The sequence below is a fragment of the Rhinolophus sinicus genome, chromosome 16 (genome assembly GCF_057876585.1).
Source record: "Rhinolophus sinicus isolate RSI-liver-muscle chromosome 16, RSI-T2T, whole genome shotgun sequence".
NCBI classification, from domain to species: Eukaryota; Metazoa; Chordata; class Mammalia; order Chiroptera; family Rhinolophidae; genus Rhinolophus; species Rhinolophus sinicus.
Window position 1 is genome coordinate 35,242,692 of NC_142516.1, and position 20,292 is coordinate 35,262,983.

The following is a 20,292-nucleotide window of genomic DNA, read 5'->3' on the forward strand; positions in this document are numbered from 1 at the left end:
ATAACCTGAAACCACCTACATACAGATCATTGTCATTCATGTAAAATGAACATAAAAGTGCTAAAATAATAGCAAATTGAATTGAACAGCTTTTACATGTATAGGGCACCATGACAAAGTAAGGATTATTTTTAAGAAAGTAAGTTCATTGTAATAAAATACTTTAATTAATAAAATTTATCATCAGTAGGTCAAAGGAAGAAAACTAATGATTATCAAAGATTATCTCAGTAAATGCCCTGAATAGATTTAATAAAAATCATTATTAGTTCCAAGTAAAATTTCTTTAGGAATCTAGGAATATTTCCCACACAAGCTGAGTATTGTCTAACTTAGATCAATAGCCAGCATCACAAATAGTAATGAAATGTTAGATGATGCTTCTCTCAACCATGATTAGTTAATATTATTTTGAAAGCTCTAGCCAAATCAGTAACATAGGGAAAGGAAAGGTCTTAATCATTAAGAGTGAGATAAAGTTGGTTAATGTCTGTTTAGGATATTACTGTCCATGTAGAAAATCCATGCAAATCAATTATAAAAGATGTTAGGCAAAATGAAAGTTTAATGAAGTACTATTTACAAGATAAGTGAATAAAATTCAGTAGCTTTTGTGTGTGTGTGTGTGTGTGTGTGTGTGTTTTATGTATATATCAACAAAAATCAGTTAGAAAACATAAAGGGAAAGTAAATCACATTTATAGGAGCGATAGCAATACCAAAGTAAACCCTTTAGAATGTACTTTGTAAAACCTTACAAAAAGTGTTGACTCATTTCTTTTGTTATATCATACAGATATAATTTATCTAACTAGTTTCCTATTGATAGGCATTTAAGGTGTCTTCCAGATTTTTTGTTTTTACTATAAATGAATCAAGGACACTTTGAAAACTAACAAGGAATGATTTTTATTCCTTGATTTTAATTGTATAATTAAGCTATAATAATTATTTATTGATAATGGTACAAGATCGGATCATTAGAATAGAAAAGAAGATCTCAGATACCTACCCTAAGCAACATGGCATATCACATTTGGAGTATAAAACCGAAGGAAAATACTACATAAAGGAAAATGTTTAAAAGGCTTTATTAGAAATTAAAAACATTTTCTCTCTGATGCTGAACTGCATTTTCCTTTCTCCTTATTCAATAGTCATCTTTCTTGTTTGCAGTTGGCTTTTCTGAATTAATTCCTTTTCTTTTTTTTCAACAGTTTTTTTCCAGATGTCTGTTCTTCCCCTGTTTATTCATGACTAACTGCATAAATAGACCCAGGTTACCATGTGCAATATGAATACTTATTTTTTTGCTGTTTATTTTCAAAAGAATTTAAAGCTATTTGGTAACTGTATTAGTTAGGACAGACTGAGCTGCTATTACAAAGTGACGCAGGATAGTACTGCAGTCACTCAAGCGACAATGGTATTAACAGACATCTTTATAGCACACACTCTGTGTTTGTCACATTACATATATTAATTCCTTTAATGCTCATAAGAGCACGATGAGTGGGTCTCTCCATTGTATAGGTGAAGAAAATGAGACATAAATAACTCATGTAACTTGGTTAAGGTCAAATAGCTAGTAAGTGGAGAATTTGAATTATGGGTTATGTCTCCAGAGCTCCTTTGCTACACTGCCACAAGGTAGATTTTTTTCCTTTTTCTCATAAATCCTTCTAGAAGATGGGCAGTAATTCTGGGCAGTAAACCTCTGTTCCATTAGGTCCTCAGAGGGAATCTTTTTGGTTTTTTTTTAATCATCTCCTCTGGTGGTTTCCTCATGTACATGTAGAAAATGGTAATGAAAGAAAATGGTAAGGGCATGTTTCTTTCTTTCCTTTTTTTGTGTGTGTAAAGAATGTGCCCTGGAGTTCGTATTTACCACTTTGCCTCACATATCATTGGCCAAAATTGCTCACAGAACTGTAACTACTGCAAGGGAGGCTGGGATATATAATGTCTCGTGAAAACTCAGAGTTTCTGTTACCAAAAGGGAGGAGAGGAGGACAGATACATGAGGGATAGGGAGGAGTTTATATTTGCTAAAATAAGTCACATTGGATATGGAAATCAAAGAGAGTTTAAAGAAGGTGTTGTCAGCAAAATAATGGAGGGGTGGGAGGTCTCAGTGGTCATCTCCCCAACAAATACAATAAAAAAAATAAACAACCAGCTATAAATCCATGAAAATATGTCAGGGATAGCTCTGGACTACCTTGAAGAAGCACTAAAAAACTGCAGAACACAAAAACTGAGGATCGCCCCATAGAAAAGTATGGGAAGCATTTGTATACGTTACTCCATTCCCCAACCCAGAGCATCTCAGCACCAGTGGGGTTCTCCTCAGAGCCAGAAAAGGAGAACCGGAGAACCGTAGTAAGTATCACCACTGTGGACATCTGTAGCCTTTGCTATCAAGGTTTCCCAAGTCTTCACCAAAACTGATCCCAGTGACACAACGGCCTGGAGTCCCACCTGCTGAATTTACTCAGCAGGGATGGAGCTGTCACTGTGGGCCCATGCTGTGCTGCATCTCACTCTAGCTGGAGTCACTACGGTAAGCCGCAGAGACCCAGACCCTTTTCCACGAGAGATCTTCACATTCTCGCACCTGAGACACCAATGCCACTGCCACAGCAAGTGCACCTGTGCCCCAGGACCCAAACACTGTGGTAGTTTTGCATGTGCTTCATTCCAGGACCCTAGCTGTGCTACATGTCTGAGTGCCAGCATACCAGATGAGGCAGCAAGAGAAATCCCATTGGCTAGGATTTCCTCCTGTGGGCATCCTAGGAGGGAGAACAAGAAAAACTCAGCAACTTTTTGCCTTTGAAGTTCTCAATTGCTGTAGGCACCATTGTTACCCGCAGGACCTCTGCAGTATTAACCACAGAAGACCCCCATAATCTACGCTGGCATTGACTTCCATTTATGGAGCTACACAGAGACTGCTGCATCCTACCTAGTCAGTGCTCTCACAACCACCTTCAGGTGAAAGTCTTCCCCCACATACCAATCCATGAAGGCTGGAAGAGGTGACTGTGCCCTCAAATGTGCAGACATCAACACAAAACCCTCAGAAATGAAAAATCAAGGAAACATGACACTACCAAAGGAACACAATTTTCCAGAGACATAGAGATCTGTGAGTTATCTGAGAATTCAAAATGATCACAAAGCAGTAAACAAAATGGCAATAGTAAGTCTTTACTTACTAATAATTACTTTAAATGTAAATAGCTTAAAATTTCCAATTAAAAGACTTAGAATGGCTGAATGGATTAAAAAACAAGACCTAACTATCTGCTGCCTACAAGGGACTCATTTAGGCTTTCAGGACACTCATAGGCTGCAAATGAAGGAATGGAAAAAAATACTGTATGCAAATGGAAATCAAAAGGAAGGGTAGCTATACTTACACCATACAAAATAGACTTTAAGTCAAAAACTGTAACAAGAGGAAAGAAGGTCATTATGTAATTAATGATAAAGAGATCAATTTATTAAGAGGATATAATAATTGTAAACATATATGTACCCAATATTGGAGCACCTAACAATATTAAACAATCATTAATAGATCTGAAGGGAGATACAGATAATGCATTCATAGTAGTGGACTTCAGTACCCCATTTTCAACAGTGGATAGATAATTCAGATGGAAAGTAAGGAAATAATGGACTTGAATGACACTTTAGACCAAATGAACCTAACAGACATATACAGAATACTCCATCCAATGGCAGCAGAATACACATTCTTCTCAAGTGCAGAAGGAACATTCTCCAGGGCAGGTCATGTGTTAGGTCACAAAACAAGTCTTAACAAATTTAAGAATATTGAAATCACAGGTATCTTCTCTGACCACAATAGTATGAAACTAGAAATCAGTTGCAAGAGTAAAGCTGCAAAATTAAACAATACATTTCTGAAGAATCAGTGGGTCAAAGAAAAAAAATCAAAAGGGAAATAAAAAAATATCTCGAGAAAAATAAAAATGGAAGTACAGCATACCAAAACTTATGGGATGCAGCAATAGCAGTACTAAGCAGGACGATTATAGCAGTAAACACCTACATTAAGAAAAAAGAAAGATCCAAATAAATAGCCTAACCTTATACTTAAAGAAACCAGAAAAGGAAGAACAAAGTAAGCCCATAGTTAGTGGAAGGAAGGAAATAGTAAAGTTTAGAGCAGAAATAAATGAAATAGAGACTAGAAAGACAGAAAAGATAAACAAAACTAATAGTTTGTTTTTAGAAAAGATAAACAACAACAAAGGAAACAATACAATATTTGCAAACCATATATCTAATAAGGGGTTAAATATGGGTTCAAATATATAAAGAACACATACAGCCGAGTAGTACAAAAGCAAATAATCCAATTTAAAAATGGGGAAAGGACTCAAATAGACATTTCCCCGAAGTATACAAATGGCCAATAGGTATATGAAAAGGTGCTCAACATAACCAATCACCAGAGAAATACAAATCAAAACCACAATGAGATACCACCTCACACCTGTTAGCATGGTTATTATGAAAAAGACGAGATAACGAATATTGGCAATGATGTGGAGAAAACAGAACTCTTACACACGGTTGGTGAGAATGTAAAATGGTACAGTCAATATGGAAAACAGTATGTAGATTCCTCAAAAAATTAAAAACACCTACCATATGGTCCAGCAGTCACACTCCTAGGTATATAGCTAAAGGAATTGAAATAATTATCTTGAAGTGATATCTGCACACCTATGTTCATTGCAGCATTGATCACAATAGAGAAGATTTGGAAACAATCTAAATATCCTTTGTGGGATGAGTGGATAAAGGAAAAGTGATTATCTATATCTACACATATATTTTATTTCTATTTGTATCTCTATACATATAAAATAGAGATATATCTATCATATATAATAGTATATGAGGTAGGTGTGTGAATATTATTCAGCCAATAAAAAAGGAATTCCTGTCATTTGCAATAACATGGATGAATCTGGAGGGCATTGTGCAAAGTGAAATATGCCAGACAGAGAAAGACAAGTACTATATGGTATCATTTACTCGTATATGCGGAACCTTAAAAAACAACTGATTTCATAGAAACAGAATAGAATGTTAGATGCCAGGGGCTGGAGATTATAGTACATGGGGTGATGAGGCCAAAGGGTACAAATTTTCAGTTTTAAGAAGATTAAGTTCTAAGGATCTAAAGAACAGCATGGTGACTATAATTAATAACATGGTGTTGTTTACCTGAAAGTTTCTGAGAGTAAATCTTAAGTATTCTCACTATACACACTCACACACAAAAAGTGTTAATTGTTAACTATGTGAGGTAATGGATGTGTTATGATCTTGATAATCATTTTACAGTGTGTGTATATCAAATCACCTACACTTTAAATATATACATTTATATTTGTACATTTTAAATATGTACAATTATTTTTATTCCTCAGTAGAGTTAGAAAATAAAAAAGTTCAGAAAAGTATCCTTTTAAAATATTCTATATTTTGTTTTAAAGCACTTGGTTATTTTCAGGAGTACTCTCAAAGCCCTCTCCTACTCTTCTTTGCTTGTCTCCCCCAAATCCATGGATGGTCCTCATGTCCTGTTCCCTGAGTTTTTCTCTAATGCGTATTCATTCTTCATCTGCATTACTGACAATTGTCTTTTCCTCTGTTAATTGGCTTCCCTCCACATACATGCTCTCTCTCTCATACCTCCCAGAGTATCTTTTGAAAAAGTTAAGTTGGATTCATCCATTTTCCTCTTGAAAATCCTCAGTGCTGATCTTCCATAGGTTAAAAATCTAAACTACTCGGCCTGCTATATACCCTTCATTTGCTCATTATTTGCCTCTTTTAGTACTTTCCCATACAAGTCAAGTCATGCTTAGCTTATTATTTTCCAATGATATGTAAATTCTTTATTTTAGCATTATTATTTCCTTAAAAGTCACACTCACCCATTTTTATGTTCACTGAGAAACCTGCTGTATTTTCAAGATACTGCTTAATTATTACATTTTGTAGAGTGATCACTGATGACCCCTTGGCCCCAAGCAGTTTGTGATTAGTTATTCCATCCCTTGTTTTCCCATAGCATTTTTAAGTATGCCTTCATTAATGTATATCTTTTGTAACATAATTACTTGTTTACTCTTTTCTGTTCTTTAACCTCATATACTCTCTGAGGGCAGGGACTGTATTTACACATCTTTCAAAAAATTCCCAGCACACAACACAGTACATGACACATGGTAGTCATTGAAACAAACAAATGGGAAGTGAATTGTAAAGGGATAAAATGAGTTACTGAAATTTATCGTAAATAGAAAACAAGATAACCACTAAACTATTGTTTGTGTCTATGAAGGTAAGGGGGCTGGGAGGTGGTAGATGAGGGTAAAAGGGATCAAACATATGGTGATGGAAGGAGAACTGACTCTGGGTGGTGAACGCAAAATGTGATATATAGATGATGTATTACAGAACTGTACACCTGAAATCTGTGTAACTTTACTAACCATTGTCACCCCAATAAACTAAAAGAAAATCAAGAAAACCAAGATGCTTCATTCAAGCTGTTGCAACATAAGTCATTATTAATTAAAAAAAAATGAAAACATTATTTAAAAAACCCAACACCTGGGATAGCCTTAGAGACATTTTTTAATAAAAATTTTCGTTTTCATTTGGTGATTGAAATACTTTATACACATAACATTCTACCATTGGATGTACATGTTGTAGAATGCTTACCTCTGACCTACTTACTTATAGCACCTTTTGTATCACAGTGGATGATGTAGTAGATGAAAGTGATGACAACGATGATATTGATTTAGAAGCTGAAAATGAAACTGAAAATGAAGATGACTTAGATCAAAATTTTAAGGTTAGTATAAATTTCTGACTTCATTCAACTTTATATATTGCATACACAGTTGTAAAACAAAGATTGGATAAATAAATATAGCTAATGGTAGATAAATTTGTTTTGTCCACATTTTTTTATTGTGGCTGACTATGGACAGTAAGCTATTGAAAGGGAAAATAATGTTGCTTTGAATGTATTGGTCTGAAAAGGACCTTAAAATAACTTATTTTCACTCTCTCTGACCAGGAAGATTTTATCTGTCCTTTTTGACTTAGATTTTAAAGTCTAAGGAAATCTAAGTTTGAAGTGAAGTGGTTTGAGACTTGAAGTCTCAACCTATATATCTTTCAACAATCTTTTGGGGATACAAAATAGTAGGAAAATCTAACGGATGGCTTCTTGGTAAGGATTAGTGTTTGCATAATGATTCTTAAATTTCAGTTAGTTAGAGAAGGAAATGGACAAAAGTGTTTATTGAATTGAGAAAAGAAAAATTATTGTCATATATGAGATATTAGGTAAAGAGGCAGGTGAGTTTTCAGAATTTTATGGCACTTTTACAAGTGTAGATACTTTATATTTTGCTTTAATTTAGTGGTAGAAAGGCCATTTTAGTAAAAAATGTATAAAAATGTCTGCTTAATGCCTTCACTTTTCAACGATTTAGCTTAGTCCTTTTCTTGGTGTGTGTGGGGAATACATGGTATTATTACCTCTGCTTTATAGGCTAATCATTAGAAAAAAGGGACAGAAAGGTTGTCAAGTGTATCTTATAAGAGGTAGGGCCAGGATTCAGAATAAAGCAGTCTGGTGTGAATGTTTACTCTCTTTACCATCATGCTATAATAAAATGTTATTTTTCTTCAAAGGCTGTGGAATTGTGGGTTCTTTGAGACTGCTGCTGAGTTGTATTATTTTATTTTTATTCTTTACCTCTGTCCGCCTCTCACTCTCATTGGCTGTTACATTTGGATATTCCTTATTTTTTTCTTTTTATCTAAATTCCATCACTTCGTTCATGCTTCAGGTGAACCTGCTATGTTGTAGTGGATATAAAATATTTGTGTTCTATTGTGGTTGTAGTCTTAGAGACTTTTTTTCTCACCGTGGTGATTCCATTCAGTTTACCCCAGATTTTTCAGTTTTGGAGCTGTATAGAAACCTGGAGGTTCTAGAAGACTCACTTCCAGATAGCCAGGACTTGTCAGTATATAAGCTTCAATGCATTCTTTTTTCCCCCTCTTTAACTCTAGAAGAAAATTTTTTGCGGGGCGGGGGGAATGTTGGGGAACTGTTTTTTTTCCAGGGCCCATCAGCTCCAAGTCAAGTCATCATCTTCGTCCCTCAATCCAGCTGTGGAGGGCGCAGCTTGGCTCCAAGTCCAATCGCCGTTTTCAATCTTGCCCACCATCCCATGCAGGAATCAAACCGGAGCCTGTGCTCTAACCAACTGAGCCATCGGGCTGCTCCTTTGGAAGCTCAGCGGCAGCTCATTGTCTTCAATCTAGTTGTGGAGGGTGCAGCTCACTGGCCCATGAGGGAATCGAACCGGCAACCCGGTCATTAAGAGCTTGTGCTCCAACCAACTGAGCCATCCTGCTGCTCCTAACTCTAGAAGAACTTTAAAAAGTGGTAGACGGTGGTTTTATTTCTTCTATGTCTGTCAGTAGCTCTTCATCTTTGTTTTTCTCCAAACCAAAACACAGTTACTGATCTTTCAAAGTAAAGTTTTCTTTCCTCACTATGCCTGTTTTACAGATAAATTATTTTTTTTTTCAAAGTAGATAGCAATTACATAAGGCTGTATTTTCACAAAATAATATGAGCTAGTATGGATAGAGAAAATAATGCCTCTGTAAATTTCTTTTGTTATTTTGATAGCATTGTCTATTTTATTAGATGCTAATCAAGAAAATTAAATATTTTGATTCATCAATGCATAATTTAAGATACATGAAATGAAACATGTAATAATAATTACATAATAATGATACAATAATTAACATGAAACTTTAAATTAAACCAGTCTTTATTATTTATGGCAGTGGGGAAAATCTTTTTATTGGTTATACTAATAATAGCTAAATTCCTGAATATGAAATACAAAGAATGCATAGTACGTTTTCCCTTTTAAATTACTTATTAAAATAAAAATGTATGAATATAGTCGGATTCATGTTTATAGAAAACATTTTAAGGATTGAAGCATAGTAGAATAAATTTAAGGCTGAAAAATACATAGTTTACTCTGTGGTAGTAAGATAAATGTAAAATTAAAAATGAGTACCAATTGAAAATTAGCCATCAATGACGGTAATGTTGAGTTTGCATTTGTGCAAGGCCAGAGTTGAGGGTCCTAGAGAATAGCTTGGATAGCAGGTAAACAGATGCTCGTCTTCCCATCATGTGTACATTATCTCTTTGAACAGATACAGACCAAATTGATTCTGGATACATACCCTATTTCTCTGAGGTCATACTTCTTTTTAAAATTTACCCTCTTCTTTCCGAAGGGGTACAGAAGTCATTTCTGGCTGTTGCACTCCTTTTCTTTTTCCTGAAAAACAGAGGGGATGGTGACACTGAGCTTTTTCTAAGTGCACTATTAACCATGTTAAGAGAGCATGATAATCATTTGTCTCTCCTGAGGCAGTACATTTATGTTGACTAACAGTGTATGCTCTGGAATCACTGACTAGTTTTACGTTTTGGCTTCTCTCTTTGCAAGCTGTGTAATTTTGAGGAAGCCACTTAACCTCTCTGTACCTCAGTTTCCTCTTCAGTTAAATGGAAAAAATGATACTGTTTACTCCATAGTGTTCTTATGCAGATTGAATTAGATAATAATATGCAAAATCCTTAGCATAGTGCTTCACGTATTTTCAGTGCTCAATAAATGTTAGTTATTTTGATTATCACCACTACCATCGTATACTTACGTTTATCAATTTAGCTTAAGTTCTAGGCTTCCCTTTAATTATGAGCAAAATGATGTCAATTAGGGAGGTTGGGGGAGCATACTTTAATCTTGATCTTTACACTAGTTTTTCTGTCTTGAGGAGCCCAAATACCATGTTGTATTAGAATAACTTTTGATAAAAACAAAACACAAAACAACCAAAAACAACAACACAACAACCCAAAAATACAAGCAAATTTTAACTTATGGCAAAAGTAATACAGTCTTTATTCAGTGACCATTCTCGAATTACATGTAATTAATAATTTGGAAAAGTTTAAATCTGAAATGTGTTCTGTAATTTTACGTTTTTCTTAACTGGTGACATGAGATTTTTATTATTTCAGAATGATGACATTGAAACAGATATTAACAAACTAAAACCCCAGCAAGAACCAGGACGAACGATAGAAGAACTTAAAATGTATGAACACCTTTTCCCTGAGCTTGTTGATGATTTTCAGGTATAAATATAGAAAATTAAGCATCTTTACTGATTTTAAGAAAAAGTTATTTTTTATCCCTCAGGCCTATAACCACTGTTTTTATTCTGATTTTCATTTCTAAAAAATGAAAGTAGTGTTTTTTGAGTGACATTGCACAATTACTCCTACATTTTGTAAAATGAGAGGACCAGCTCATTTAATGTTTAGACTAGTTTTTTAATTTTTTCATCACTTTGGTTACTTTGACAGTTTTTTACTCTTTTTAAAAAATAATTTTTAAAATGGCATTTCAGAATCTTATTTTAAAGTCTTCTTTGTATCAGTTGCATTCAACTAAAGAAAGATGAGATCTAAGAAGCTGCTGAATTAAAAATGTAGTCTATGCATGTTCATTTTTTTTTCTTTCTAATAGTCACTATATAAATCATGAAATGTTGGGGGGGGAGAGAACAACTTGAAGTCTTTAAATCTAAGTGGATTCATAGGTAGAGCAACTTCTTGTTAACATTTCTTACCCTCATTTATTTACTGGAATTCAGACTGTATTACACAAGTAAAGCTGATTGAATTGATGGCAGTTAGAAGATCTAGTTTCTTCTTCTCACTCTGCTGCTGCTTGTGGTGGGTCCTTGAATAAGTCCCTGAAACTGCCTAGGCTCTTAAACTGTAAAATAAAGGGTTTGAACCAGATAATCTCAGATTTATCTAGCTCTTCCTGCTATGTGAAGGTTACATGTGAGATATAAAGAAGAGAAATACTTGATAGCTAATGTTTACATCTCACAGTTCTAATTATTCCGATTTCTCTTTGGGAATTTATGAGCTTTGGCTGCAGCAGAAGCAGCAGCAAGTTGCCCTCTTCCCCTTTCCCCAGCATCTTTGTACTCCCCATACCCAGTAGATTTGGGGGTATGTTAAAAGGTACTCTGAAATCAGGAGTATTAAAAGAAAAAGGCAGGAAAGAGAGAGGGTTTTGTCAAAAAAGAAAAGAAGAAAGTAGGAAGAGGCATTTGGGAAAGGATACAGGATGATTTTCTTCCATTCAACCTACAGGAAGTATGTGACTGTTCTTTTAACACCTTTTTGCCCAGGTAAGAACTCTTTAAAAGTAAACCCCAGAGATAACGAATACTGCTAACTCATAGCAGAAAAATATTGTGGAAGAGATTGGAAGAAGGGATTGATTGTTATGTGAAGAAATCACCCTGTCTGTGTGCCTATGAGTGCTATGTAATGCTGTTAAAAATTGTAGGGATAGAGAAATCTTTTAGTGGCTGTGAAGGCCAAGATTTTGATTCTCATTCTTTTGCAAGCCAGTTCTTCTTTCTTGTAGACTATGATGATGAGTTCTTCTTATATGTTTGCCTATTAGTTCATCACCGAGAGTGGGCTACCCTTGATGGTTTTGTGCTTTGGTACCTATGAACAGCTTGGCCTTTAGTTGGCTGCTCCTAGGACAGGTTCCTACTTTTGGTTAGATTTGGTGTGTCCAGGATCAGATGGTAAAGACAGGTTTGAGTGGGAGAGAGCTCTGAAAAGTCTTCCCAAGTGAGTGCTCCTTTTTATTGTGTTTCAGCAAAGGAAGCTACTTCAAGTGTTTCAGATACTATGTATTAGTACATTCTTTATTTTGCCATAAAGTTTTATGTAGACTAATTAGCTCTGTTTCTATGGCATATGTTATGGTACATTGTCTTTTATTTAAATAATTGGAAAATCATTTCTAAAGTAGTTGTTTTGGCACTTGACTATCTCATTTTTAAGTTTCAGAGGAATGCACTGTTCAAGTACTTTAGTCTATTTTTTGAAGTCTGTGTTGGAACTACATATAGACAGTGGTATTTAAGTGATGTACTTTGGAGAATTAAAAATATTGGTTGTTTCCAGATAGGAAGTGTTTGAAAGAATTTTTTTTCCAGACATCATCATATCAAATACTGGCAGATCATGAGATAGTTAATATAAATGAAATTACTTTTGATTGTGACTTTTTCCGCTCGATTAGCATGTCATTTTCAGCATCAACCAGTGAACCTTAAGATTACTTGATGTGTGTGTTTGAATCCTGAACACCACCCACTTTGTTTCCAGATGTGTGAAGGCTATTATTCAATGGCCAGGTGGAGGCAAAATGAATGCATTTGAAGACAACATATGGAATTATTAAAGTAATTATCAACATACTTTTTGAGGAGACCTTACCATGCTTTAAAAGCTGTGATTATTTGTAGTGACAGTTATAGTTTTATTTGCTTTTGTTTCTTGATGGCAGAATATGGGAAATTGCAAAATTCTGCATTTTCACAGCTCTTTTTTTCATACATCTGTGGTAGCATGATGACATTTACCGTATGGATTTTTGTTATGTTTTGTTTTTCTTTCTCTCCTTCCTTCCTTCCTTCCTTCCTTCCTTCCTTCCTTCCTTCCTTCCTTCCTTCCTTCCTTCCTTCCTTCCTTCCTTCCCTCCCTCCTTCCTTCCCTCCTTTCTTAGATTTTATTTGCGAAGGGGAACAGGACTTTATTGGGGAACAGTGTGCTTTTCCCAGGACCCATTAGCTCCAAGTCAAGTTGTTGTCCTTTCAATCTTAGTTGTGGAGGGCGCAGCTCAGCTCCAAGTCCAGTTGCCATTGTTCAATCTTAGTTGCAGGGGGCACAGCCCACCATCCCTTGCAGGAGTCCAACCGTCAACCTTGTGGTTGAGAGCTCGCACACCAACCAGCTGACCAATCCAGCTGCTCTGCAGCTCATTGTCTTCATTCTAGTTGCAGAGGGCGCAGCTCACTGGCCCATATGGGAATCGAACTCACATGAGTTCTTTCTTTCTTTTATCCTTTTTAATTTGGCTTAAAATTTTTATTAAAGTTATGCATGGAGAGTTTAAAGAGTCAAATAGTTTCACATAATTTAATCAGGAAAACTAATTCCCTTCTCACCTGCTATTCCCTACAATCACTTTTAGCATGTTTTTGAAGTTAATGTACTTAGAGTGCCATGTCTTGATTTTTCCTGCTTTTGTTCTTCTTTTTTATTACATTTTTTGTATTATCATCTTAAGATAAGCATCCAGTACTTTTCAGCCTTTCTTATTTTATAATATTTATATATTTCAGCTATCAATTTTATTGTAATTAGTGTTTTAGTTGCATCACATAAATTTTCATATTTAGTATTTTCATAATCTTTGTTTTGAAACTTTATTTCCATTATTATTTTTTTCTTTGATTCTTTGGTAATGTCAAAGCTGGCTTTTTAATTTCAAATTTAATTTATATTTTTATTGATTTTTAGCATGTTTAGGATAAGAGGACATATTCTTTATTATTAATAATCCTGTGAAATTTTTGAGGCTTATTTTATGGTTTTCAAATAAGGTCAACTTTTGTTACTATTTCTTGTGTCCTTGAAAAGAGTTCTTCTGTAGTGGTAAGGCACAATTGTATATTTGCCTATTAGGAAAAGATGGTTAATTGTGTTGAGAATTTTTTTTTCAGTTTTTATGGATTTTTATTCCTATGCTATCAATTACTGTGAAAAGTGTGTGTTAAAATTTCTCTATGATTATGAATGTCTTTTTTTTGCGGGTCTGTCAGTTTTTGTTATACATATTTTTGAGATTTATTTATTCTGTATAAATCTAATATGATTTCTTTTCCTTTTGAATTGAACTTTTTATCATGAAGTTACTGTCTTTATCTCTAAGACTTTTAATGCAAAAGTGTTTTTTAAAAAAATATTAATGTGGTTACATGAATTTTGGTTACTTCCCTGGTGTCTTTTAAAATCTTTTTATTTTCAACGTTTTGATACCCTTAAATGTGTATCTTTTAAGCAGTATATAGTTGGATTTAAATCTCAAGTCTGAGTCTTTGCCATTTAACTGGGGCATTTAGTTCATTTACATAACATTATTCCTATATTTGGATTTATCTTTATGAGATCTCATTTTGTATTTTTGTTTTATCTCTGTATTTTTGTCACTTTTCCTTGCCTTCATTTGGATGATTTTTTTCTTGTTTTAGTTTTTCACCCTTATTAGTTTAAAAGCTATATACGGTCTTGTTATTTTTTATTTTCATCAACTTTGTTGAAGTATAATATAATTTATGTACAATAAACTGCTTTCAGTTAAAGTGTAAGTTTTGGTATTGACATATATGCAAAAATTTTAGTTACTTGATAGTGTATTAGATTGGTGCAAAAGTAATTGCGGTTTTTACAATTATTTTTAACCTTTTAAACTGCAATTACTTTTGCACCAACCTAGTAACTTACATATTTACTAAATTCTGAAGTTACCAGGACCTTTCTTTCCTCTTTTTCTTAATTATAAAAGGAAACTTAGAGTACTTTAACTCTGATCACCTCCCAAACCAACTTCTGTGCTTTTAATTTATATTTTAGCTCTAGCTTTTAAAAAACCTACATGATGGTGCTTTGTGTTTTACATTCTTTGTTTAAGATTTACCCATGTTTTCACTACCTCTTAATTTTTAATTTCTTCTTGTTTCTCAGACCTTCTCTCTAAATTACTTTCCTCCTGCCTGAAATATGTCTTTTAGTGTCTGACTGTATTTCCGTCTGTCTTTCGGTCTGAAAGTGTGTTTTTTTGGAAACATTATTGAAACTTGGTCTCTTTTTTCCTCTGGCTAATTTTTTAAAGTCAGCTATAATGAAGTATAATTTATATGCAATAAATTACATATATTTAAGTTCAATGAGTTTTGACAAATTTATGCAACTGTGTAACTACCAACCTAATCAAGATACGGAATTATTTTCATCACCCTAGAAAGTCTCCTTGGGCCCTTTTTAAGTCAATTTTCTCATCTCCTGTCTCATTAACTACTGCTCTGTTATATCTGTCACTCTAGGTTAATTTGTCTGTTCTAGAACTTCTCATAACTGGAATCATATAGTATGTACTCTTTTGTGTAAAGCTTCTTTTGCTCAGCATATGTTTTTGAGATTCACCCACATTATTGCATGTATAAGTGTTCTTTCCTTATTGCTGAATATTATTTCATTGTATGAATACACCACAATTTCTTTATCCACTCATTTGATGAGTATTAGAATGTTTGCAGTTTGGGGCTATTATGAATAAAATTGGTACTGACGTCAGTGTACAATGCTTTTTATGGAAATATTCCTTCATTTCTCTCGGGTAAATACCTACAGATGAAATTACTGGGTAGTATGTATGATCAGTTTAACTTTTCACTTTATAAGAAATTGTTTCTGGTGAATTTTAAGATAATTTCATTAGCTTCAGTGTTTTGCCGTTTCCCGATAGTGTTGACTATGTTTAACTGTTGTTTGGGATTCATTGTCTTTTGGAATCTGTGAGTTGTTTTCCTATAGGATTCGGAGAAACTCTTCTCAAAACGCTCAATATAAAAACCAAAATTTTTACAACCCTACAGCCTCTGGCTCTCTTTTACCTCTTAGAATTCATCTTGCTCATTTTGTTCAGTCATGCAAATTTCCTTGCTGTTCTCTGAACACACAGCCATTCTCCCACTCTGGGGCCTGTGCAGTGGAGGTCCTCTCTGTCTTTGCTAATATTTCATCTCAGTGAGGTTTCCCTAATTCACGGCATTTAAAGTGGCAATGCACTTTTCTTGCCTCAGTACTCCCAAATTCATGTTGCCCCTTTTCTCCCGTTGTTTGCTATAATACTTTACCCTTCTAATGTTCCATAAAATATATCATGCTTATTGTTGTATTGACAGCCCTCTCCCCTCCTCCTGTAGAAGAATGTAAGCTGCAAAAGGGATGAGTTGTTTTGTGTTTTTTAACTGATGGGTCTTAAGCACTTGAAATAGTGCTTGGCAAAAAGCAGACATTCTAACTATTGCACAAAACAGACACTTGTAAATATTTGTTGAATTCATGAACTATAATTTAGTTAATTGTGTTTTCTTTAATAGAATTTTGGACGACTTTAATGTCTTTATTTTTCTAAAATTTCCCATGTTTCTATTACATATATAGGCGTTATTTTTATTTTAGAAAAAAGTAAAATATGTGTAATGAATTTTGTTGTGGTTACATATTTTGTCTTTTATTAGCAAAATTAAAACATACGCTGTTTTATCCATCTTTTTTCTTTTAATTTATTGGGGTGACAATTGTTAGTAAAATTACATAGATTTCAGGTATACAATTCTGCATTACATCATCTATAAATCCCATTGTGTGTTCACCACCCAGAGTCAGTTCTCCTTCCATCACCATATATTTGATCCCCCTTACCCTCATCTCCCACCCCCCACCCCCCTTACCCTCTGGTAACCACTAAACTATTGCCTGTGTCTATGAGTTTTTGTTTCTCATTTGTTTGTCTTGTTCTTTTGTTGTTTTTGGTTTATATACCACATATCAGTGAAATCACATGGTTCTCTGCTTTTTCTGTCTGACTTATTTCGCTTAGCATTATACTCTCAAGATCCATCCATGTTGACACAAATGTTCCTATATCATCTTTTCTTACCGTGGAATAGTATTCCATTGTGTATATATACCACAACTTTTTTATCCATTCATCTATCGAAGGACATTTTGGTTGTTTCCATATCTTGGCCACCGTAAGCAAAGCTGCAATGAACATTGGAGCACACGTGTCTTTATATATAGATGTTTTCAGATTTTTGGGGTAGATACCCAGGAGAGGGATTGCTGGGTCATATGGTAATTCTATTTGTAATTTTTTGAGGAACCTCCACACTGCCTTCCATAACGTGCCTACCAGTCTGCCTACCAGTCTGCATTCCCAACAACAGTGTATGAGGGTTCCTTTTTCTGCACAGCCTCTCCAACACTTGTTACTATTTGTCTTGTTGATGATAGCCATTCTGACTGGGGTGAGGTGATATCTCATTGTGGTTTTTATTTGCATTTCTCTGATGATTAGTGATGTGATGATTAGTGATGTGGAGCATTTTTTCATATGTCTATTTGCCATTTGTATGTCCTCTGGAGAAATGTCTCTTCAGGTCCTCTGCCCATTTTTCAATTGGGTTGTTTGTCTTTTTGTTGTAGAGTTGCATGAGTTCCTTGTATATTTTGGATATTAGGCCCTTATCGGAGACACTGTTGGCAAAAATCTTCTCCCATCCAGTTGGTTGCCTCTTTATTTTGTCGATGGTTTCTTTTGCTGTGCAGAAGCTTTTAAGTTTCATATAGTCCCATTCGTTTATTTTAGCTTTTACTTCCATTGCCTCTGGAGTCAAATTCATAAAATGCTCTTTGAACCCAAGGTCCATAAGTTTAGTACCTATGTTTTCTTCTATGCAGTTTATTGTGTCAGGTCTTATGCATAAGTCTTTGATCCATTTTGAATTAATTTCTGTACATGGTGACAGATAGCAGTCCAGTTTCATTCTTTTGCACGTGGCTATCCAGTTCTGCCAGCACCATTTATTGAAGAGGCTGTCTTTCCTCCATTGTATGTTTTTAGCTTCTTTGTCAAAAATTATCTGTCCATATTTATGTGGTTTTCTTTCTGGGTTCTCAATTCTATTCCATTGGTCTATGTGTCTGTTTTTCTGCCAATAACATGCTGTTTTGATTATTGTAGCCCTGTAGTACAAGCTAAAGTCAGGGAGTGTGATACCTCCAGTATTGTTCTTTTTTCTTAAGATTGCTTGGTCATGATGAATAATCTTTTTAATGCATTGTTGTATTCGATTTGCTAGAATTTTGTTTAGGATTTTTGCATCTGTATTCATCAGAGATATTGGTCTGTAGTTTTCTTTTTTTGCGTTGTCCTTACCAGGTTTTGGTATCAGGGTAATGTTGGCCTCATAAAATGAGTTAGGGAGTACTGTCTCTTCTTCAATTTTTTTGGAAGAGTTTGAGCAGGATTGGTATTAGATCCTCTTTGAAGGTTTGGTAGAATTCACTAGTGAAGCCATCTGGTCCCGGACTTTTGCTTTTGGGAAGGTTTTGGATGACTGATTCAGTTTCGTTACTGGTGATCGGTCTGTTTAGATTTTCCAGTTCTTCATGGTTCAGCCTTGGAAGGCTATATGTTTCTAAGAACTTGTCCATTTCTTCTAGGTTATTGAATTTGGTAGCATATAATCCTGCATAGTATTCTTGAATGATCCTTTGTATTTCTGTGGTGTCCGTGATAACTTCCCCTTTTTCGTTTCTGATTTTGTTAGTGTCTTCTCTCTTTTTATCTTAGTGAGTCTAGCCAAGTGTTTGTCAATTTTGTTAATCTTTTGAAAGAACCAGCTCTTTGTCACATTAATTTTTTCTATTATCTTTTTGTTCTCTATTTCGTTTAGTTCTGATCTGATTTTTGTTATTTCCTTTCTTCTGCTGACCTTGGGTTTTACTTGTTCTTCTTTAATTAGGTGTTCTATTTGCTTCTTGGATTTGAGGATCCAGTTCTGTCCACAAGTTTGGGAAGTTCTCATCGACAATTTGTTTGAATATATTCTCTGTTCCCTTCTCTCTTTCTTCTCCTTCTGGTATGCCCATTATTCTTATATTGCTCTTTCTGATGGAGTCAGAAAGTTCTTGTAGAGTTCTTTCATTTCTTTCAAGTCTCAAGTCTCTTTCTTCTTCCATCTGTGTAATTTCCAGGTTTCTATCTTCGATGTCACTGATTCTTTCCTCCATCTGGTCAACTCTACTACCTAAACTGGTTATTTCATTCTTAATTTCTTCTATTAAGTTCTTAATCTCCAGAAATTCTATTTGGTTCTTTTTTAAAATTTCAATCTCTTTCGTAAAATGCTCATTTAGTTCTTTGATTGTGTTTCTGAGTTCATTAAACTGCCTATCTGTGTTTTCTTGCATCTCGTTGAGGTTTTTCAGGACTGCAATCTTGAATTCTCTGTCATTTAAGTCACATATTTCCATATCTTTAAGTTCCTTTTCTGGAGACTTTTCACTTTCTTTCTGAGCTGTCTTGTTGCCTTGGTTATTCATGGCAATTACTGATTTATTATTTCTCTTCCTAGACATCTACAGGAGTGGCTTCTGCAACAAGTAGATAGGAAGAGGTCTTTCTTTTGTTTTCTAGTACTTGTTGGCAGAATGTTTTCTCTCCGACTGCAGCCTTTTTCTTCTCTCTCACACAGTAGTGCTGTTTTTTCTCTGCACTGTTCCAGCTTCCCACACAATGGGGGGATTCCCTGGGAGACGGCTTCTCTTCTGTTAATAGTTCGCCTGGGTCACAGGGCATAGTGTCTGTGTGGGTATGTGGAGAACTTTTGAAGTTCCAAAGCTCTTCCTACATCAGATCAGATTCAGAGCCTGTATGTTTCAGCAGTTCTGTTTACTCCTGCAGGGATCCGCCCAGATAGGTGGGGCCAGGGGCAGGGTGAGTTGTGAGAGGTGGCCCAGAGCAATGGCAGCGACCACCACCGCAGCCGGTCCTGCTTCCACAGCTCCCGCCCCTTTGCTGGAACTAGTTGGGCTGTGAATCTGTGTCTGCGGTCCACAGTTCTCAGAACAGCCACTATTCTGTTTTTTTGATCTGACACTGCTACTGTTCTGCTTCTAGCACCAGGCAGGTGGGGGCATGGCGAGCTCTGGGCGGGGAGGGAAGGGCGGCTAGTCTCAGTGCCTAAGGCTTCCGTTCTCTGCTCGGCAGTGAGGGCTTAAACCACCGTTTTCAGCCTTCTTCCCTCAGTCTTTTCTCCGAGGTCTCTGCCTTGAACGTTGGTTTTAGCCGTGTTATATGCTGCCCCCTTGGCCCTGTGGGCCATAAGCGGAGCCCTAGCAGTCCAAGTTCTTCCCTCTCCCACAGCTGTGGTAGTTCCAGGCTGCAGAGAGCTTGGAGCACTGTGCTAGGTCTGCACCCTCGTGGCTCCATCTCCGCACTTCTCCCTTCCGTCCTCCCCCGCTTGTGCAATTCGCCCACCTTTAGGTGAATTCAGTAGTGGGCTTCTTCGTCTTGCCTGTCTGCTGTGCAAGGAGTCCTTTGTGGAGTTACTGGTGTTCGATTTGTTGTAAATTCCAGGGGAGCT

The 20,292-nt window shown here is 35.5% G+C and overlaps 1 protein-coding gene across 7 annotated transcripts in view; it reads left to right on the forward strand.

Moving 5' to 3' along the window:
• AGTPBP1 (ATP/GTP binding carboxypeptidase 1) overlaps window positions 1-20,292 on the forward strand; it is a 149,934-nt gene that overhangs the window by 64,799 nt on the left and 64,843 nt on the right. For 6 of the 7 annotated variants that reach the window (XR_012495819.2, XM_019750135.3, XM_019750132.3 and 3 more), the window contains 2 exons: window positions 6,822-6,919; window positions 10,208-10,324. Coding sequence is in view for 6 of the 7 variants with exons in the window: in XM_019750135.3 (XP_019605694.3) it covers window positions 6,822-6,919; window positions 10,208-10,324 (215 nt within the window). In the remaining variant the exon portion in view is untranslated. The remainder of the gene's footprint in view (window positions 1-6,821; window positions 6,920-10,207; window positions 10,325-20,292) is intronic. The other variant, XM_019750133.3, reaches the window with a different exon arrangement.